Raw genomic sequence first — 22,906 nt, forward strand, 5'->3', positions numbered from 1 at the left:
GAGGGCCTGCCCTCTGGATTGTCGGGTGTTCAGCAGCGTCCCTAGCATCTACCCACTCGATGCCAAAAGTACCACTACCATCACCCAGCTGTGACCATCAAAAATGTCTCCAGACGTTGCCAGATATTCCCTGTGGAGGCAGAATCCCCCCTAGCTGAGAACCACTATTTCATTCTAAAGCAAACGGGAAGGGAACTATGATATATGATGGCCAAAACGAGACGGGATCTTGGGCGAAGAGGAATGGTCAGTGCAGCTCAGAAGTCCAGTACAATGAAGACAGAAGAGGGGCTGTTGGATTTGGCCACACGGTCACTAGCGATCTCAAGCACTTGGACTGAAGTGGAGGGGACGACGGTCCAGTTGGAGAGTGTGGCGGAAAGAGGCACTGTACGTGTGTGCTGGCAGACCCTCTAGAATTTTGACGGGAATGACAGGGACAGGAGGCCAGAGGCAAAGGATGGGTTGTTTTATGTTGGGAACCAACAGAGCTTGGCAGCATGATTTGGGGATTCTCAGGTTGGTCGAGAGGGCTTGGTCAGTGATGGAGAGAGAAACGGGGCAGATAAGGAGGAAGAAAACGCTTGTGCCCCAGGCCACAGATGGACAGGAAAGCTTTGAGGATTCATCCTCCGTCGTCACAGAGAGAAAGCCCAACACACCGTAAATATGTTCCTGTCCCCATCCCCTTTCCTTGGAACGCTTGGAGAGAAGAGAGCTAACAGGTCACCAGGGGAGGAAGTCTTGGGAGCTAAGGAGATGGGGACTCTGTCAGAGCCACCCCAAGCCAGACAGCAGACCATGCACCTGCTATTACCTATAGGATCCCTTGGATTTCCAAGAACTCACATCTTCTAAATTTCACATGCTTCTTTTTCTTCATTTTTATAGAGTCTTCTTCAAGATTAAAAGCCGAAATGCACACATGAAAACTCACAGACAGCAGGAGGAACAGCAGAGGCAAAAAGCCCAGAAGGCGGCTTTTGCGGCCGAAATGGCAGCCACGATTGAGAGGACTACGGGGCCGGTGGGGCCGCCGGGGCTGCTGCCCCTGGACCAGCTGAGTCTGATCAAACCCATCAAGGACGTGGACATCCTCGACGACGACGTCGTCCAGCAGTTAGGAGGCGTCATGGAAGAGGCCGAGGTCGTGGACACCGGTCTCCTCTTGGATGATCAAGATTCAGTTTTGCTTCAGGGTGACACGGAACTCTAAAGCCCTGTGTGTCGCTTGGAGACGGCAAAAACCCACTGTCTCCATCATCATTCATCAGGAAAGCTGGACTGCGTGCTTGTTTTGTAACCATTTTAAACTACCTGTTTAAAAAGTGGCCGTTTTCTTCAGGTTTAGAAAAAAATCGGGGTTTTTTCCTTTTATTTAAAAACAATTGTTTTGTGGGAGGTTGGGGGGGGAATAAATAATTGGCATAATCCTACTTTAAGATGTGTTTCATCTGGGCTACATTCCCATGAATTCATTCCTGGTTGGGAATGAACCTCACGTTCATGTTCTTTTGCTTTCAGATGCCAACCATCCTGGTTGCCTTTTATCCCAAAGCTTGCATGAGTGTGTGAGTGAGAGTGTGTGTGTGTGTGTGTGTGTGTGTGTGTGTGTGTGTGTAAAGCAGGCTACTTTCTTTGTGCTGGGGTCTTGGGCCATCCTTTCCCACCAAGAGTCATTTTTGTGCTGACCTCATTCCGCAGTTTGCAGTGAACTTGGCGTCTTTGCCAGGAGACCATGCTAGGAAGTAGCTTTCCAGTGAGCAAAGGCTGCCCTGTGTTCCACAGCTTTCTTCTAGCACACACGTCATTTGAAGAGTTGACCAAATGTGAAAGTCATTTTTCTCCCTGCCCTGCCTGTCACTCGGCCTGTTTCTGAAAACTGAGTGCTGTGTCATTTCAGGCTTTTCCTCCCTGGCCGTGATTTACTAAGAAGGTGATTCATGGAGCAAGTGCGTCCTCTTCCCAGTTCCGTGAAGACCGGTTGACTCCAATTCATGGGTTAGCAGGATCCCTTGGATTTCCAAGAACTCAGATCTTCTAAATTTCACATGCTTCTTTTCCAGTTGGCCTGAGCCGACTAGAAATCCGTCTGGAGGAAAATAACCCCAACTATTAAGTTGCCAGGCCTGTTTTCAGGGAGGATGGTGGAGGAGCACAGATTAAAGTCCCTGGAATGCCAAGAGGCCCCAAAACTAGATCAGAAGAGCTGATTCTTTTTTGCCACACTGTTAATGGTCAGTGGAGTTCTGAAATTACTCTGTGCCACGCGGAAGTACTGTGAAACCTCATTCACTAGGATTCTGCTGTCATTTGCCTGTGCTGGACCAAAGTTTACCTTGACGCAAACTCTGAGGAAAAGGGTTGTCTAACAAATCTGATGACAAATACAAGGGAAATAGCATTAAAGGCCAACAAAAATGGTTTCAGATACCACTTCAGCTACAGTGTTTGCATTCAAACAATGAATGTATTCATTAAAGTCATTTACCAAAGCCCTTCTAGAATTCTCCAAGCTACATACCCCTGCTCTGTCTCCTCCTGTCCCTGCCGGCAGGGTTGCTGTTTGTACTTGAAGGTAATAAACCTGTAATCCTTCAAAAATGGCATCGAGCTCAGGCTTTTGAGCTGAGTCAGACTCCTCCATGGCCTCCGTCAGGGCAAATGAGTGCGCGCGCCTTCAGGCTGGGATGCGGCCCCAGCACAGAGCTGACGCTTCTGATGCCCCAGCTCCTGCAGGTGTGGCAATCCTACCAGGGCACTTTGCTGGCACAGTAATAGTTTGATGTTAAAGAAGATGTCAGCGGAAGCATGAGGATAGGACTGGAGCATCTTTAAGTTGTCTCAGCAAAAGCTTCTAGCACACACTGAAGACCCACAGCAGCCCCACGCAGGCAGTGTCCTCTGAATCTCAGGAAAGCCATGGACAGAAGATCAATACAAAGGTTCTTTTCATTGCCACCATTCGGTTTTCAGAAAAAGAGGTCTTGAAGATTTCCTTTATCTTTTTTTAGGGGAAAAAAAAGTGTTTCATTTGCTGCCATTTCTGACAAAGTATTCTATGTTCTGAGTTCAGAACTGCCTGGAGAGGGCATCAGCTTTGTGGCAGAACTATTCCAGAACCATTCCAACTGTAATATCGGCTGATCCCATCTGTCCCAGTGACTACTTCCCTCCACTTGTGGGTGTCTGAGAGGGATTCTGGAATGGTTCTGCTATTGGGTCTATGAAACCTTATCTAGCAAAGGAGCAAACACCCGGAAAAATGTTTATAAAGCAAATGTACTCGTTCTGTTTGGAGATTTGCCCGGCTGTTCCAGTTGAAAACATTAAAATAAACTGAGTTGCCAAGGCAAAAATATAATGCACAATTTAATTTTGATTTTCCATGCAGTATAGCATTTGCATTTTTGACTTGAAATAACCAAAGAACTCCTCCTTGATGGGACAGTTCACTTTCCTGAATTAGTATTTTTCTTCACAATATCAACTTAAAGAATTGACTTCATAGTAAAATATTGCACTTATTTTTTTCCTGAAGTGATTCTGCCTGCATGTATGTGTTGTGTTTTAGCTCCTCAAACCCCCATCTCTCCCCACCCTAAAGAACTTTTCTTCCCAATGGTTTGTCTTCAACACAGTTACTGTTTACTCTCAGATAGTTTTTCATTAGTGAATTTAGACCTCTTTGAGAAAGCTTGTATATAAAAAGTTAAAAGATATATTTTATGGAAAAACCCATCTTATTTTCAAATATATTTAACTGCTGTTCTATTTTATTAGAGGAAGGTTGTAAATATTTTCTAGGAGTTCTATTGTAAAGAAAAGTATTTTTGAAAAAAATTAATGTAATAAAAAGGAAAACCTTTTAAAATAGTGGTTGTGATTGCTTCCTGTTCTGGCTTCATTGTGTTCTATTCATAGGAAATGACTTGCATGCCTTCCCATTTTAGGATGTAATTTATTCTGGTTTGCACTATTTTAAGTTGACATCATAATATCTAATGTGCTTCACTGTATTTTCCCCAGAATGCAGGTCCCTTGGTCCATATCAAAAGCACTATGTATAGCATATTCATACTTTTTTCTTTTGTAACGTGTGTATTTTTAATAAGGATTTTATGTAACATTTTGGCAAAAAGAGGACAGTATTTTCTAGTGAATTTTATAATACATTTTGCTAAAAGTGTTTCTTCCTAGGTCAGTTTTTGTTAAGGTGAACCAAAAGTCTTATTTTCCCAGGGGTTAAAAAAAAAAGTTTGAAGCTTGAAAGCAAAGTTATATTTAAACATCATATGTAACAAATAAATAAAGATGTTTTATAGACTTGTCCTCAAAAGGTGCATTCCTTAAAAACAAAAACAACTGGGGCATTCTAGGTTGGTTTTCCCCCTGAGCGATGAGCATTTTATTTTAATTGCTGCAATACTTTTTTTTCAGAAAGCAAGCCAGGAGAATTTTACTTAAAAGGTTCCGGTCATTAGCCTCCTCAGAAATTTATTACAGTTCTTACAGATAGGCATTCATCAAACAGAGATGTAACCAAGTAGACACTGTCATATTAATTTGTGAAAACCTGATTCAATATTGCATCAGCTGCTCTGAAAATAAAATGTTATCTTTTTGAGTTTCACTTGGCTTAAACATTCCTTCTTTCTAGCTGCTGAAATGACTTCTCAATGCTAATTTACTGTTAGTTTGTTTCTGGAGACCGGTTTAGAGGGCTGCTGATTAGATTTTTTATATATATATAAATTTATTTATTTTATTTGTTTATTTTTGGCTGCATTGGGTCTTCATTGCTGTGCGCGGGCTTTCTCTAGTTGCGGCGAGGAGGGGGCTACTCTTCGTTGCGTTGCACGGGCTTCTCATTGCGGCGGCTTCTCTTGCTGCAGAGCACAGGCTCTAGGTGCGCGGGCTTCAGTAGTTGTGGTGCACGGGCTCTAGAGCGCAGGCTCAGTAGTTGTGGCACACAGACTTAGTTGTTCAGTGGCATGTGGGATCTTCCCAGTCCAGGGCTCGAACCTGTGTCCCCTGAACTGGCAGGCAGATTCTTAACCAGTGCGCCACCAGGGAAGCCCATGCTGATCAGATTTAATGCTCATATAATGCCCCCACCCCTACCCTGGAGGCCAAGATGAATATTTCTGCTTCTCAAGCTGTGGATGAGCCCCTTGAAGGGTTGATGGCCTCTAACCTGTACTACTCACAGTGCAGTTTGGGGGAGCTCAGTATTACACACGGGTTATCTCACAGGGAACCAGCAACAAAATCCAGTCCACCCTGGTTTATAGGCATTGCTAATCTGGATTTCCAAATTCTACAAAGTGTGTTTACTTTTTAATGGTCAACAGCAAAGTTCAGGAGAAATCTGAAATTCTGGATTTCATACAGAATTTGATTTAAGTAGGGCATACCTGTTCAAGACCTTGATCTTCTTCGTTCTTTTGGGGTTTTATACTTTTAATTTGGGCAGTGTTAGTCATGTGCCAAAGAAAATAGCTCTTCCTTTACAAACACTGCATTTAGCCAGCGTTGGAAATTTAAATTCTTCTTCCAGGGGCTCAGGTGTCCAATCTGAAGGCTTTTTCCTGCTGTTTTAGTCTCATTCATTACTCACGTACCAGGCACTATTCCACGCTGTATTATACACGGGGCAGTTGAGTAGCTAAAGATGACTGTGACATCATTCCTTCCTGCCTGCCAAGGAATTTAATACTTAGAAAAAACATATAGGGGCCTGGGAACAGATCCAGTTCCATCACTGGGAAGAACAAAGGTCATGCTTTATTACTGAACCATCTCACCATCACCCACATATTCACAGCAATTTACAACAGGTGCTCAGCAATTATTTGTTAATTATCTCTCTAATCTTCCAGGTATGCTTATCCGTGTGTGTGTGTGTGTGTGTGTGTGTGTGTGTGTGTGTAAATAAAACCTCTTTTGACTTTACCTAAAGTCAATTCTGAATTCTACAGGCTCCCAGTCTACCTTCCTCAGCCACAGCCAGCCAGCTGTGGACTGAGTCTGAATTATAATGTTGGTATAAACAAAACATAATTCGGAAGGCATGTTAAGAAATTGAATAATATATTCCTAAGTGAACCATAGTGATCTTTGGGTCTCAGATATCCCTGTATAAAAGAGCCAAAGGGCTGATTATTTCTTTATATGAGAGAGAAACTTTTTTTTTTTTTTTTTTTTTTTTTGCGGTACGCAGGCCTCTCACCGCTGTGGCCTCTCCCGTTGCGGAGCACAGGCTCCGGACGCGCAGGCTCAGCGGCCATGGCTCACGGGCCCAGCCGCTCCGCGGCATGTGGGATCTTCCCGGACCGGGGCACAAACCCACGTCCCCTGCATCGGCAGGCAGACTCTCAACCACTGCGCCACCAGGGAAGCCCCCGAGAGAGAAACTTTTGAAAAAAGCTGTCCTCCTCCCACACACCCCCCCAAGGGAAGTGTTTAATGTTTCTATTTGAGTCGTAAAGACAAAGCAGCCATACATGCTTCCAAGCAGCCATATATGCTTGATTTGCATTCCAGCACACATATGCTTAACACACAACATGGATCTCTCTTTGGGCTGTTTGGGTTCATTACTTCCTTACTTCCTCTGCTTATGTAATTTTATTTTGGCAGTCTTGCTATTTCTTTTTTTTTTTCCCCAACCACTTTATTAAGGTATGATTGACACATAAAAAGCTATACATATTTATTGTATACAACTTGATGAGTTTGGAGATAAGTGTATAACCATGAAACCATCACAATCAAGTGAGAAGATCTGTCTTTTAAAACAGAACAACCAGTGCAATCAAAGTATGATATAACTTAGAAATGTTTGATGCACACACTTTTATTTTTCCTGGATATAAAGCAAGGTGGACTTGCATCAACTTGATCTCCTGCTCATTTACACTAGTTCAGAGGTTTGAAGGCTTAGGTCATAGGGAAAAGACCCATAATGGACTGGCCAAGCTTTAGAACACTGTCCACACTAATAAACTAAGAACTTTTACATGTCAATAAAAACCTCCACTCTGTCCATGCCCACACACCATACCAAAGGGCTCTGTCCACAGCCCCACTGTTGGCAGAACCCGAGTTTGCCCCTCACAATGACTCCCACCTTACCCCCAGCTAATTGGACCAGGGCCAGCACCTGACCCCAAGCTATTAGGCCCATAGTCCATTTGATGACACATGACATGATTTAGCCCCGGAAAATGAGGGGACCAAATCCAATTCCCACATTTGAGAGTATGAATGGAGAAACTTGGTGAGCCAAAGGCAGCAAGCAGAATTCTGAGGGAGCACCAACTATTTCTAAGCAGAGAAAGCCCATCAATAAAGAGACCATGTTTGGCCTTAGGGGTGGAGAGGGCATCCAGTCCCTAAGGCTGCTTTGAGCCCACTTTTCCAATTGCAGGAGCAGTTCAGGCCATACATGTCTTTAAAAATAAAAAATAAACTCCTTTTCTTGCAGGAGTGTGGGGAAATGGGGACCTCTATGCCTCACATCCAAAAGAGACTACTAAGAGTTCTACTTAGTAGAACTGGACCTTATTACAAAGTCAGCACCAGGGGTGCTGCAGGGGTGGAAAAGGCACTGAACTAGGATTTTGAAGATGGTTGTTGGTTTAGCTATAACTAACTCACCCATATGACTTTGAATGAGTCATTTCATCTCTGAGCCTCAGTTTCCTCACCTATTAAATTAGGACAAGATGCACGTCTTCTTGTGAGGATCAGATTAGGTGACATAGGGAAAAGTTGTTTGCAAGCTGTAAGGTCACCATCACTGGCAGCTGCAGAACCCTCACCCAGATAAGGCTGCTAAAGGGGGCAGAGGCAGGCTGAGGAGCCATCCCAGAGGAGAGACTGATGCTTCAAAAGCAGCAACAGAGTTGGAGAGCTATAGGAAAACTCCACTGGCTAAGAGAGACCAGCCAACTCTGAATGTCACAATTGACAGAGGGAGCCTGATTCTGAAAAGGACACTGGGCAGCCTGCCAAGGCTATTGTTGTTATAGCTAGCACCATTAAAGTACAAACTCAGGTTGTTTCTCCAGTGCAAGATGAGGTAACAGATCCCGAGTCACGGACCACCTGGCCAGGGAATCGTAAACCAGAGACACTGTGACTCCCAAAACTACAATTCAGAAATGTCACAAGGTGATTAATCCCAGTCTCTTTGATCTTCTCCTTTAAAAAACAAAAAAAACCTAACTCAAATACCAAGTTGGAGTGGATCTGAGGCTTGTCTCCTACTCCCTTGCTTGGCGCCCTGTAATAAATCCTACTCGGCTACGAACTCCCGCTGTCAGTTTGGCTTTCTGCGAGCCACAGGCACACAAGCCCTTTGCTCCGTTATAATAGGGGAAAAAATCAACCATTCATCCACTACTCAGAGATAACCAGTGTCAATATATTACTTATGTTTTTTCCAAGTATGTGTTTGTTGTGTTTGCATCCAACAAAACAGGAACCGCAAAGGACAAACACGATTTGAAAAGGTAAGCGCTGACAGAACTCTGTAACTAGATACGAGCTGAAACTATTACAGGACGGCGTACAGGTCAGGTTGCGACCGGAAGGAAGCCAGCTACATTCACAATCCCACCCTCGGAGAGCGTGGAATCGCATCTCTATGGTTGTTCCGGTGCCGGAACACAGGGATACACTCTCTCCTTTTGCAGAACTCTATGGTCAGAGGACTACTCTGTGACCCCGGAAGCGATCCGGGGAAGCGGAAACGGCAAGATGGCGGCGCGAGCGGCGTTTGGACTTCTGGGACGGCGTCTGTGGCAGGTATGTGGCGTCTCTGGCAGGTATGGGGTGCGCTGGGGGGACTAGGCGACCCAACAAGGACAGTTACCATTACGTCTAGCTGCCGCCTGTCATTCTTAACATCTGGAGCTTTCCGCGATATTTATTCCGCACGGCCCGTTATTTGCAGGAAGGTGGCGAGAAAAGGGCTGATTTTATCTCGAATTATCTCATAGGATAAAACATAAGTTAATGAGTCAGGGCAAAGACAGGAGCTAGAAAAATCGTAGACTGTCAGGGCTGGAAAGGATATTGAACAGCGTATGTTCCAGACCCCGCCTTTCACGTTTGCGAAATAAACTGAGGCTCAGAGAAGTCAAGAAGGTTAACCTCGCGAAAATTAGGTGGCACGAGATCTTAGACGCTTCCCACGGAACCAGATTGAGATACTTTCCGGATACCCGGGTTTCTGAGATTTAGATGAGAATCGCTGAAGTCAGAGGAGTGGGTTAGATATCCTCTGCTCGGTTCTTTGGAGAAAAAGCAAAAATTTAAGCGGCGGTTCTTAAGTTATTTGGCCTCAGCACCCCTTTCTTTACACTCTAAAAATGGTTGAGGACTCCGAAGAGCTTTGGTTTTTGTGGGGTTTAGCTATCGATTTTTAGCTTATTAGAAAATACATCCGAGAATCTTAAAAGTGCTTGTTCACTTAAAAATAAACTCATTGCATGTTAACATAATTCACGTTTTTATGGGAAACAACCATATTTTCCCAAACAAATTGAGAGAGAAGTGTAGCAATGTTTTACGTTTTTGCAAATCTCTAATGTCTGGCTTAACAGAAGACAGCTTGGCTCTCATAGCTGCTTCTGCGGTCTGTTGCTATATCACACGTCCTGCAGCCTCTGGAAAACGTCACTGTGCACTGATGAGAGAATAGAGTGGGAAAGTTGCAAATTACATCTTACTGTTACTATGAAAATAAGTTTAGTCTCCCGGGCCCCTTCTGAATGTGTCTCAGGAGCCCCTCAGAAGTCCTTAGACCACACTTTTGAGAACCACCGTTATTAAATCAGGCACTGTTAGAGGTTGAAATTTTGAACTATTTTAAGACGCACTTACCCAGAACAGGCTCCACCCCCTCAAAAAAAAAAGAAAGAAAGAAAAAAAGGAAGGAAAGCTTAAGAACTTCTTAAGGTTAGTTTGTGGGTGTAATAGCACTTTAGGCTCCAGCTTTTTAAAAGCAGGGGGTTGGGCTTCCCTGGTGGCGCAGTGGTTGAGAGTCCGCCTGCCGACGCAGGGGACACGAGTTCGTGCCCCGGTCCGGGAGGATCCCACATGCCGCGGAGCGGCTGGGCCCGTGAGCCATGGTTGCTGAGCCTGCGTGTCCGGAGCCTGTGCTCCGCAACGGGAGAGGCCACCACAGTGAGAAGCCCGCGTACTGCAAAAAAAAAAAAAAAGCAGGGGGTTTATACTGGGAGTAGATGCCTGGGAAGTGTCATATTCCTTAGACCTGTGGGCCTTCTACACAACTGGATTGTGGGCTTAGGGGCATAAATGCGGGGAGGGAATTTTCTCTGTGATTATGTGTGGCAAATGGCACGTACCTCTTACTACCTTGTATTGTGCTTGATTTCCTTCTTTTTGCTTTTCTCCCTTGATCCAAGAGAGACTGTGAAAGTTTTGATTTGCTTCCATCTTGGGTGAAGAGTGGAAGAAGGATAATTAGCTAAGAATAGTTTGTGTTTTTTTAAACATAGGTGACCCTCTGTTGTTCTAATTAAGTTTCATTTGTACTAAACTGTTATTCTCATCTTTAAAGTATTTTTCAGGATCTTATTGAGCTCTCAGGTTACACTTTTAAATCTTGGGAAAGCTTAAGAAAAAAACGGGTGGCAAATGTGTATTACATACAGTACCATAGGTTTCCTACAACTAGAAATTTTGTTCCACCAGGGGGAGCTGACAGTAAGGATTTGGAAACGCTGTATTGTTGCAGTGTGAGGCACAGTAGTGGTATATAAGATGAGCGTAAATTCCAACGTGTATTTCAACTTACTTATAAAATTAGACGTTTAGGGCTTCCCTGGTGGCACAGTGGTTGAGAGTCCTCCTGCCGATGCAGGGGACACGGGTTCGTGCCCCGGTCCGGGAAGATCCCACATGCCGCGGAGCGGCGGGGCCCGTGAGCCATGGCCGCTGAGCCTGTGCGTCCGGAGCCTGTGCTCCGCAACGGGAGAGGCCACAACAGTGAGAGGCCCGCGTACCGCCAAAAAAATAAAAAATAAAAAATAAATAAAATTAGACGTTTATAAGCTAGTTGTCTCAGCCAAGCCAAGAAATAAATATGCTGGAAAAGGTGTATGAAAGCTTCAAAGAAGGGTACTTTAGAATTCTTATTCCAGCTCCATAAATTAAATTATAAAGACGCTTTTTTTTAATGCTCGAAAGTATTTAAGTAAAAGAAGTATTATGTTGAAATATATTTAATCTGTAAAAAAAAAAATGGGAAAATGAAGTCACATGTTTTCTTCCTTGATGTCTGCATATTTAATTCATAGCTATTAATGTGAGAATTGTTTTTTAAAAAAATTCTTGTTCCTGGGCTTCCTTGGTGGTGCATTGGTTAAGAATCTGCCTGCCAGTGCAGGGGACACGAGTTAGAGCCCTGGTCTGGGAAGATCCCACATGCTGCAGAGCAACTAAGCCCATGTGCCACAACTACTGAGCCTGTGCTCTAGAGCCCACGAGCCACAACTACTGAGCCCTCGTGCCTAGAGCCCGTGCTCCACAGCAAGAGGAGCCACCACAGTGAGAAGCCCTGCACCGCAACGAAGAGTAGCCCTCGCTCGCCACGACTAGAGAAAGCCACTGTGCAGCAACAAAGACCCAACACAGCCAAAAATAAATTAATTAATTAAAAAAAAAAGTTCTTGCTCCTGAGCTTTAAAAAATATAGTCTCTAGTATTTTGAGAGTCCTTTTTGATTATCAACTCTACCACTGTCCTCTTTTTTTAAATGAAATCTAACTTGGCAATTTAGTTACCCCAATATCTTCATCTAAAATAATGAGATAGCCTGTTATTTGAAGCATCCTTGCATCTTTTGGGTTTTAATGGAAACTATGAATGGTTTGGGAATTGATTTTAATTCTAACACACATCCCCCTCTTTTTAAGGGTTCGAGGAATTTTTCTGTATGCAGTTCTAGGAGCAGTACAGCCAAAAATGGTGGCCTTCTTCTGTAAGTATATAATTGGATGTGCTAAATTGAATAAGAAAATGGGCCCTTGTGCTGTTTTACTTAGGTTTCTCTTTGTTTCCGCACATAGCAGCACCAATATGAAGTGGGTACAGTTTTCAAACCTACACGTTGATGTTCCCAAGGATTTGACCAAGCCTACGGTATGCACTCCCTATTTCTTGGCATAAGAAGCTACATTAGCAATAAATTTTCCTCATTATTTCATTTGGGGCTGTTTCCCAAACACCTTATGAATAAAAAAATTTGTTCTGGAATACTGGCAGGTGCACAGTGCACCTGAGAAAGTATTCACTGATATCCCTGAGTGTTCATGGTCGCTTTCAGTCTATTAAGGTAAGAGCTAATCAAATAAAGTATTTACCCCAAATAGCTGTGGGAATGAGTAGTCTTTTGCTTTTAGCTCAGCATAGTGTACAGCGTTGTCATAATTAATGATGCTGAATACTTGGTATTATATTATGGAATTTTGTTGTTGTAGGCTTCAAGTCTTTACTGAACAGTGAACAGTGCTTTATTGTGAGAGAGAGCATTATCACAAGTAGAGAAAATCCGGGAGCAGCTGTGTAACCTTGTTTCCTTTAAGTGAAAGCCATGATTTCATCAACCCAGTTTTTGTATTATTTGTAGTTTTTTTAAATCCTAAAACTACAAACTATAATTTGTAGTTTTTTAAATTCCAAATGCTTCCAGCCCCACCCCTCAAAAATAATCCCCTTTAACAGTTTGGTACGTATCCTTCTAGACCTTTGTCTATATATAATCATCTGTGCACACCATGAGCGCCAAAATGGAATTGTGTTATACCTAATGGCCTGCTGGTTCAGTGTTTTCACTTCATAGCATATATGAACCCCAGGTCTCCAGCTCAGATGCCTGCGTAGGCCAGGCCTGTAAGGAACGGTAACAGGGTGGGCACAGTGGCAGGCTGTACCCTTTATAAGCAAGACAGCTGCTACTTACTGTAGCCAGTTGTTGCCATGTGGGAAATTAGACCTAGTGATATCAGACTGTCTGAATTTTCCAAACTAAATGAAATTCAAATATTTGTGCAAAATCTTTTGATTTTTAATATTGGTAACAGATTCAGAATTATCTTTAAAACCCTGTAGAGACCAGTCATTATACATTTTAGGGCTATATTCCCCTTCTCTTGTCCCTCAACTTAAGAGATAGGATATCAGTGTATTCTCTTCTTCCAACAACCCTATTTGGGGTAATTGAGAGTGAATATCTAGCTTCCTGGTTAGTAAGTAGATCTCCTTTCAAGGGCAAAGTAATTTAACTCTGAAACATTGGATTAGTAATATAAATTACTGGTTTGATGGATGAATGAAGTAAAGGTAATTCACCTCTTGGAAGAAAGTCAGAAATGTCAAACCCATCATTTCTAAGATCTTTAAGTATTAGGGTGGAAGAGGTGGAAGTTATTTGTACAGTCAGTGTCATGACATTTTAGTTAGAAATGAGCAATTTTTCTATTAGAGCAGGCAAAATAAACATGGACAAACCTAATAAAAAGAATATGAATAGAAATAGCTCGCCTTTGTTTAACAATGTTTTATAACTTATAAGCACTTAAATCCATGCTCTCTCATTTGTTCCTGACAGAAATGCCATGAGCTGTAGCACAAGTATTGTCCTATTTATATGTGAGAAAACTAAAGTTCAGTGAGATTATATTACTTGCCCATTGTTATTCATCTTTAAGTGGCAGAGTTTAATTCTCAATCCCGGTCTTCTGACAAGGCTACTTTTATTAACAGAACCCCAAATCCTTTCCTGTTGTATATTTGGGATTTAATAACTATTAAGCTCAAGGTTCTGTTGGTGATTTTGTAGGTTGCTTGAAAATCCTTTTGATTCAAACTGTATTTTAACTGATTCTTAAGGGTCATTGTGGAGTCTGAATGTGGTTGTATCTAGATATTTAAGCTGTGTTAAGATGTGACTCAGCATTTTTCTCCCCACTTATTGGTAAACTCTGAAGTTGTGCAGGTGAGGGCAATACGTTAAATTTTCCAGTTGTAAATATTAGAGGAACCATGACTGAAGCTTTTCTTTTTGATTTTAAAATTGTAGATAACCGTTTCTGATGAACCAGACACGTTATATAAGCGCCTATCAGTTTTAGTAAAAGGCCACGATAAGGCTGTATTGGACAGTTATGAATATTTTGCGGCACTTGCTGCTAAAGAACTTGGTATCTCTGTTAAAGTGTAAGTATGATCTTTCTTAATCTGACCTGTTAGCTGCTATAACACAATCAGTCAGGAAAATGCTGCCAGTCCCAGCTAGGTCTGAGCTCTTAAAATGGGATAAGAACTCATGATGGGGAGAGATTAGGTTTGTTATATTATTCTAAGCAAGATCATCCCTTCCTGTCTGCCAGAATTTTTAAATACTAGAATGAGTGAACAAGGAAAATGAAGGAATCCTTTCTCTAGAAATTACATAGACTTAGGAGGCCCAAGAAGCCCTCGTGTCTGGGATCTCCATGGGGCAGGGAGGTGGATTAGGTGAACAAGCAATTCTTTCAGGCCTCTTGGATTTGGTATCTTTGCTATTATATTCACTGTTTCAAAACTGCCTTAAGAAGCACCATTCACCCAATACTTTCATGCATGAGCAAGGCAAGCTTCGTATGGCCTTGAAGTCACTGCAGGGTCAAGTATAACCACCTCCTGTGTTTTGTCACCTGCTCTTTCTGATGTTGAACGAGGCCCATATGGAGCTTTGCCAGTCTTGCCTTCTAGCAAAACTGAAGGAACTCACACATTTCCCATAACAGACCATGGTTTTGTGCTTTTCACTATATCTGTAATAACACGGCAGACATTACAACCACGTCCAGCTCACGGTGCTGCGCCTCACAGTTCATGTGTTTAGTCAGTGCGAGACCTCAAGGGTGTGAAAGCCGGAGGCATGTGTGTGTGCACTTGCATGCCAAGGCTTGTTTTTGGGTCGATGGCAAATGTTCCTGTTGCTGTCTGCAGGTTTATATTAGCCGGAGCTTCATGACAGCAGTTGTTAGAGATGACGGCCGTGACAAATGGAAGTCTGTAAAATAGTAGTTAACGCCTATAATTGGGCGTGAGCCTGACCTGCAAAATTGTGGAATTATGCTTTGATATCAGTGACTCAGGTTCTAACATCACTTAGCTTAAGTATGTTGCTTCGCCCATTAATTTTCCAGACATGAACCTCCAAGGAAAATAGAGCGATTCACTCTTCTCAAATCAGTGCATATTTTCAAGAAGCACAGGGTTCAGTATGAAATGAGAACACTTTACAGATGTTTAGAGGTGAGTTTATTGCAGACATTCAGGCATTTTTTTGAAATGCCCCAAATTTCACACTAGCACATCATAACTTTCCTTTAACCTTGCCCAGTAGACTTCCTTTCTGTCAGCCCATGCCGGGTAGTGGTAGAGAAGGTAAGTGTTTTTTTGTGTTTATAGAAGCAGCATGATAGGAAAATCAAACTCAAGTAAAGCCATCCTTCAGAGTAGTTCATACTTTAACTCAGTAGTGCACATTATGTTGACTAATTTTTATACAGTAAGCTATCATTGGAATAATTTTGCTTATATTTCAAAAATTCTAGCTACGTTTTCACACAGCTCTAATAATTCTTCTCACATGCTCACTGACTTCTCCATGTCCATGATGGGCAGCATTAAGGTTTTTCATTTGTCAATTATCATCATTTGTGCAGCCTCCCAGGTCAGCACAGTCTTGTGGTTAAGGGAAAGCATGGGCTTTGGAGTTGGACAGCCAGGTCCAAATACTGGCATTTACTAGCTGTGTGACCTGTGCCTCAAGTCCTTCATCTTTAAGTTGGAAATAATAACAGTACCAATTTCATACAGTTAGTGTGAGGATTAAATGAGATATTTATCTAAAGCACTTAGAATATTTCATCTCATGGTAAATGATTGGTAAATGTTACTAAAACAAGTGCTTGTGCATGTTTTATATGAGAAGCTCTGTACTAGGCATTGAGAGTACAAATATCAAGACATAGTCCTACCCTTGAATGAAAAAGAAAAATCCAAATTTTATCCACCTTGCCATGGAGCACACAAAATCTTATACTAACTCTATTTTATAATTTAGTCTTTTGTTTCCTTTTGTTTTGAGTTGTTTTGTGAAACTCTTACACTGTTTTGATACCATGCTTGCCAGCTGGGTTCCATGGAGCCCTGGCTTTAAGGCATTTAGGAGGAAAGGGGACATTGCGGCTGTGCTCCCCTCATTCAGTTCAACCAGAGGATCTGCACTTTTTTCCTTTTAAATTGGGATTCTGTAAGATTTTACAGATGAAGAAAAGACTCTACTGCCTTTACCAGAAAAAAAAACAAAAACCCTCAAAATTTCTGCTTTAACCAGCATAGCATGAATCAATTTCACGTTTGAAATTTTAGTTAGAGCATCTCACTGGGAGTACAGCAGATGTCTACTTGGAATATATTCAGCGAAACTTACCTGAAGGAGTTGCGATGGAAGTTACAAAGGTATGACTTGAATTTCTGCCTCTGTTGGAGGGAGATGTGTATTGTTGTGTTGATACATTGCCGCCTGATTCCAGCCCACTGGGTGGAGGGGAGGACCCGGAGGCAGAGTTGCCACAGTGGTTGGGGTCTACACCCGCCATGCAGGGCGCAGCTCAACAGAATGCCGCCCCCGCAGCCCATGTCCTCCTGGAGCCACCTCTGATGCCTCCCTCCCTCTTAGCAGTTGTCTAGACACGGGTTCCACGTTGATTGGTGGTCCCTGGAGATCACTGAGGAGCAAATAGATTATGTATGTGAGAGTGTTTATCTACCATCGAGTTTTCTTCTCTGTTTCAAAGCCCTACAACAAGATGGGAGGGTAAAAGAAAAAAGTCAAGAGGACTTGAGGGAACAGAATGAATAAATTCAATTTGTGGCTGAAGAGTTAAGTCCACATTATATTATAATTTTGTTTTTCTCTCTTTAGACAAAATTAGAACAGTTACCAGAACACATCAAGAAGCCAATCTGGGAAACAATACCAGAGGAAGAAGAAGAAAGCAAGTCATAAAGTCTCAGAGTGACCACTTGTGCTGGGATGTGAAGTGAGCATGTCAAGTGGAGAGAGTCTCCAGTGAAGACAGTTTCAAGTCACCCTGACTGCCCTCCTGAGGCCGCGCGGCCTGATCAGTAGAAAGCAGGGATTGGAGGTTTACAATACACCAGACTGTTGTGCAGGAACCACTTTATTTATTCTTTTATACATGTCATTGTTTCAGTTCGGGTTTTAACAAATGTGAGCAAACCATTTGGACCATTCTGTACCAAAACAGTCAAATTCATATTTTGTTATTCCACTGTTGTTCAATTATTAGTTTGTACTGATTGTGATTTATATCATTTCATTAATCTAAAAGTGTTTCAGATATTCCTCACACACATTTCTTTCTTTTGAGGGACCTAAAAGGAAACTTTGGTTAATTTAACACTGAGCAGTTAAAGTTTTTGATATTTACCTTAGAGCAGGCTGGCATATGCTAGTTTGGGGGTGGTGACCTCCAAGTTTTACCTCATGTAAGCATCACATTCTTGAAAATTGATACACTTTATAGCAGATCAAGCACATTGGTGGCATGCGCTGAACTCTTCTGTAGCCCAAACCCTTTCACGGCTGCCTAGAAGGGTCACTATAATGGAATTTGAGCTCTCAAGAAATTACTGTATCGTTTCATTCATCCTGTAATTCATTTATTCAATAAGCTTTTCTTTTGTTGACTTTGCACCCAGCACTATAGTAAATACCAAAAATTGAATAGCAATAACAGCTTTCAAAAATTGTGCAAGGCACAAATACTTTTCCCTTATTAAGTTCCATGCTGATAAGACCTCTTTCTTTTGGTGAATAGCACTCTTTTTGTTTGGGGATGTCTGCTTTTCCATAAAATTAAATGGTTAAAGCTCTGAAAGAGGCAAGATGACAGTGGGCTGAGGTTGTTGGTGTATCAACCCCAAGGGAGTGATACGTTTCCTTTTTACAGCAGAATCCGGCCCATGTCTTTTGTGGTTTCCTTCACATCTTTGGGGTAGTTATGACTTCTCAGTTTTCCACCCTTAATCTGGAGCCTCTGTTCTCTTTTCCCGACCGGCTATCAGGTGTGAGTGTTCTGAATGCACACTGCTCATGTATCAGACTTACATTACTGTCATTAACATGAAAAGAATTACAGCCTTGTGCCCCATGACCTCATTTTGTTTGCAGCTCAGTTGTCGACTGTGTCATTCACAAATGCCTAAAGCCTGCTTATCCCAGGTATAAACCTCAGGATTAAGAACTAGTCAATAAAACAAGAGCAGTATAAAATTAACTGTATCTAGCAAAGCAGCCATTGTGACTCATTTTCATTTTGAAAGAAATAATTCTTTAAAAATAAATGTAGACCCACATCTAATCCTTTTTTGTGCTTTTTTTACAGACAGTATCGATCACTTTATTATAATAGGATGACTTCTGCATACTCGCCTCCAGTGGCTCTCTTTTAAAGGTGTACATCCATTTCCAGCTGTTTTCAGACTAAAGTAGCCTCTAAACCAGATTATTTAGCACTTCAGATTATATATTAAAATCTTGTTTTAAGATAAATACAGAGATAAACTACACACACAACAAAAATTAATGGTATTTCCTTGACATAAGTACTTGGCATATTTGAAGCCTACTTGATATAAACTAGGTAATTTATTCTGATAGACTGAGAGGGGTGTTTTTGTTTGTTTTTTAGTTGGGTCTCCTGAGTAAAATGTATGTTCTGAAAATTAGAATTAATGCCCAAGTCTCATCTTTCTGTTCATGGTGGTGACGGGAGGTAGTGAGAAAAGTAGACCTGATGTCAGGATGGACCAGAAGGCAGGTAGGAAGTGAGATGGTTTTTTATTGAGGTGAAGCCCTGAGTTCATTGTTATTTTCTCTGATCTGAAGTATAGTTTCTTTTCATATTAAATAAAATAGTGTTAAAGTCTGTTTTAAATTATTGGTAGACTCTACAGGTTAAACTCGTTCAGTGCCTAGTTTTGATGCTTTCAAAGAGAATTACTTAGATGTCCTTTGGCCACTTAGATATGCCACAGTAAATACATAAAGCAATTACTTTAAATCAGTCTATTTTTGTAACATTTCTGTTTGTCAGCTACCCTTCCTCCTTTCTTACACTATTAAATTAGCTTTACTGCAACATTCATGAGTAGCCGAGTAGAGAAAACAGGCTTGAGTCAGATAAGAGTTCAAACCCACTAACTGCTATAAACAGGCAAGGTGTTTAACCCTCTCAGAGCCTCAGTTTACTCATTAGTAAAATGTAGGAAATAAAACTTATGAAGGTTGGAGTATTGAATTAGGTAACTTGTAAAGCACCTCACACAGTACCAGGCAGATAATAGACATTCAATAAATACTAGCTATGTGAATGAAGAATATTGCCTGCCATATCAGTAAACAAAGGATGTTGCAGCCATCAAGCCATCACATTACAGCCACCCTAACAGTGCACCCTGAGGAGACTCAGGATGAGAAGCACAGGATACTGCCCCCAGATAGCTGAGGTGCATATCACAGGAATGATTTCAGTGAGCCCAGACTTGCATCTCCCCATACTTAGAAAAGTGCAGAATTCCTTAGCTCGAGACACCTGGTTTTCTTTAATTAATGGTAATCTTTAATGTTCCGAATACCTGGTCTTTATTGCAAAAACCTCTGTATATCCTGGCTCTCCCCCTTGCCTCTTCGGAGCAGTCTCTCAGAGGTATCTGAGATGCTGTGTCCCGAGCATAAGTCCTCAGTTTTGTCCGCTAAATAAAACATAACTCTCGACTTTTAGATTGTGCTTTTTTTTTCAGTTGACGGCGATTACCAGATGGCAGAACAAATTTGATGATACTGCAGATGCTTGTGTGCTGTACTGTTTAAAAACCAGCTGGAAAGGACTTCAGGGTATCTCTAAGGTGAGGATAACACCTTACAGTGGTTGCAAATTTAATTTAGATGAGAAAACATGTAGCATGCTTATTATAACCACCATACATTATGCCAAGCATTTACAGATATTATCTTATTTAATCTTTATAACAACCCAATAAAGTAGTTACTATTATCCCCATTTTATAAGAGAGAAAACTAAGTTTGACTTGCCCGCTCAATTGCCCTTTCAGTTGACAGATGAAACTGAGACAAAAAGGTGAAACTGATTTGTCTGAGTTCAGGTTAGTGAAGACAGAGCCTCAGAACCTAATTTTTAAAGGCTAGGATGTACTCAAGTGCCCACACATTAAATGCAGACTATTCAAACCTAAAATCCAGATTTATTTCCCCTTGCACATCAGCAAAGTGTGCTACTCATTTCCCCTAAGGCTTAGAAGTAAAGAGATTGACTGGGGGAAAATAAAGAATAAAAGATGTAAATGTGTATGAATAAAGGCAAGAAGCATAACCCACAGCGCGATCCCTGTGGTCTCAAGGCTGACATTGGTCCTGACTGACTGAGGCAGCCACAGGAGAGTTTAAGCTCCAGCAAGGAGGGGCCTACTGGGTTATAGGAACCCTGGCATGGAGACAGTTAACCCTGGGTCTTTGCGCCAGGCCCATCTCAGGCTCTGCAGACACTGGTTTGTTGCTCACACGCATTTCTTTACCCCTGGAGCCAGGCTTATGGCTGAATGCCTGCGATCCCCAGGGTTCTCTTTGCAAATCCCTGCTCAATTCCTAACCCTGTCCTCCTTAAAGCCTTACTGTTGTTACTCCACGCTGTTGTTCTCTGTGGGGTCCTAATCCTCTTTAAAACTGATATATTTATACCTCAACAGCTCAGCGGTATTTAAGGGCAGGTCATGGGCAACTGACCCACATGAAAAGCCAATTGAATTTTAGATTCCTCTGCCAGAGGCTAAATCAAGTTCTGTTCATTCAAACGGTCTCTTGAGCACAGGTACCCACAGCAGTGGATTGCATATGCTGTCTTCAGGTGTGATGAGATGGGGACAAGTTCGAAAAATCACTGGAGACCTCTTCCAGTGCTAAAATCCCATTATGTTTTCCCATGGACAAATATCTGCTAGGGAATTCCCCGGTGGTCCAGTGGTTAGGACTCTGCGCTTCCACTGCAGGGGGCACAGGTTCCATCCCTGGTCGGGGAACTAAGATCCCGCATGCCGCATAGGGCAGCCAAGGGAAAAAAAAAAAAATCTACTAACCCAGGCTTTCTCAAAGGAATCAAGAGCTGTTGTCTTGTAAAATTAAGAGTAGCACACGTGAATTCAGCTGTGACCGTGTGTCAAGCACTTTGCTCAGTTACTCAACAAGTCTTGTTTCTGCCAAGAACTCCTTGTTTGTGCCAAGCACTGTTCTAGGTTTTGGAAATTCTGCAGTGTGTATGTTGAAGGCCCTCTCCTCAAGGATCTTAGATTCTAGTGAGGAAGACATGCTAGGGGAAAAAATAATAATATCATTTCATAAGCAGTTAAGCACTATGAAGCAAATAAAGTAGGATAATGTCAGAATTACTTCAGTAGCTATTTGAGGTGAGGTTGGGAAAGTTCTCTCCCCTCCCAAGGAGGGGAGAATGTCAGGAAGGAGGCAGCCATATGAGGGTCTGGGGAAGAGCATTCCAAACAGCAGGACCCATCAGTGCTAAGGCCCAGTGAGTGTGGTGTGTCTGTGGATAGGGCAGAGTAACATGAAGATGAAATAGGAGGATCCTAGAGTGCATCACGGCCATGGGAAGGAGTGTGGATTTTATCCTGAGTTTCAGTGGGAAGCCACGGAAGGGTTTGGAGCAGGACAGTGATAGGATCTGATTTACGCTTTAGAACACACTCCTCTGGCTGCTGGGTGTGGACTGGAAGGAGGGAGGTGATGGGAAGGTGGGGGCAGGAAGGCCAGTTAGGACTGCTGCAGTGGACCAGTGAGAGGACGTGGCCTGGACCAGAGCTGCAGAAATGGAGGGGATGGGAAGTGGTTGGATTCAGAATAAGTTTGGAGGTGGAGCTGATGGAATGACCTACTAATAGATTGAAATGAGATCTAAGAGAAAGAGAGGACTCAGGGATGACTCCTCATTTTTGGCCTAGGCAGCTAGATAAATGTTGATGCCATGACTGAGGTTGAGAAGGGTTGAGGAGGGCTTTGGGAAGGAAATCAGTACTTTGGCTTTGGCCTTGCTAAGTTTGTGATCTGAGTTGAGCTGTCCAGTAGACAGCTGGGCTCATGAATCTGGAATCTACAAATGGTATGTAATGTTGAGGGTGAATGAGCTCTCTGTGGAGAGCATGTGAGTATATGGGAGAATGGTACTGAGGACAAGCCTGGGAAGCCCAAGCATGAAGAGATTTGTTTAAAGGGAGGAGGTGCTGGCAAAGGAGATGTGCAGTCAGTGAGATTGGAGTGAAATCAGACACGTGTGGGTCCTTGAAACCTAAGGTGTTTGAAGGAAGAACTCGGTGAGCTGTGCTGAATCTGCTGGCAGGTTGAGTAAGAAAAGTAGGTCATTGGTGACCACTGTAAAGCCTTCTCCATGGAGTGATGGGGATGAGTATCCAATTGGAGTAAGTTGAGGAGAGAATAAGAAATGCAGAGGATGCAAAACAGGTTCAGTTATCTACTGCTACCTTAAAAAATGCCCGACACTTCATGGCTTCATGACAACATCTACTTTGCATGCAGATCTGCAGTTTGGGAACACTGCTCCATTTGTTATCAGCTGGGGTGCTGGAAGGCCAGGCCTGGAGGCATCTACAGGTTCACTGACTCCCTCAGCCTGGTGGTTGAGGCTGACTGTCAGCTAGAAGCCCTGCGTGTGCTCTGGGCTTCCCCACAGTATGGTGGCTGCGT

General features: G+C 42.6%; 2 protein-coding genes across 14 annotated transcripts in view; both read left to right on the forward strand.

The window, feature by feature from the left end:
* The window catches only part of TRERF1 (transcriptional regulating factor 1), a 207,661-nt gene extending 203,426 nt beyond the window's left edge, over window positions 1-4,235 (forward strand). For 8 of the 11 annotated variants that reach the window (XM_060110163.1, XM_060110165.1, XM_060110162.1 and 5 more), the window contains one exon: window positions 892-4,235. In XM_060110163.1, coding sequence (XP_059966146.1) covers window positions 892-1,216 — 325 coding nt within the window. In that variant the 3' untranslated portion in view covers window positions 1,217-4,235. The remainder of the gene's footprint in view (window positions 1-891) is intronic. The other 3 variants (XM_060110167.1, XM_060110168.1, XM_060110169.1) reach the window with 1 other exon arrangement.
* Window positions 4,236-8,729: 4,494 nt separating this feature from the next.
* MRPS10 (mitochondrial ribosomal protein S10) lies at window positions 8,730-19,900 on the forward strand. Of its 3 annotated transcripts, none has more exons than XM_060110233.1 (7): window positions 8,730-8,814; window positions 11,952-12,016; window positions 12,105-12,177; window positions 14,117-14,253; window positions 15,231-15,339; window positions 16,462-16,551; window positions 17,018-19,900. In XM_060110233.1, exons 1-7 carry the CDS (start codon window positions 8,767-8,769, stop codon window positions 17,099-17,101), a joined length of 606 nt encoding a protein of 201 aa, XP_059966216.1. In that variant the 5' UTR covers window positions 8,730-8,766; the 3' UTR covers window positions 17,102-19,900. The 3 variants fall into 3 exon arrangements, with proteins under 3 accessions (XP_059966216.1, XP_059966217.1, XP_059966215.1); XM_060110234.1 differs by having other exon boundaries at window positions 12,108-12,177; XM_060110232.1 differs by lacking the exon at window positions 8,730-8,814 and having other exon boundaries at window positions 11,889-12,016.
* Window positions 19,901-22,906: the final 3,006 nt, after the last annotated feature.

This window comes from Mesoplodon densirostris, chromosome 10 (assembly GCF_025265405.1).
Source record: "Mesoplodon densirostris isolate mMesDen1 chromosome 10, mMesDen1 primary haplotype, whole genome shotgun sequence".
NCBI classification, from domain to species: domain Eukaryota; kingdom Metazoa; phylum Chordata; class Mammalia; order Artiodactyla; family Ziphiidae; genus Mesoplodon; species Mesoplodon densirostris.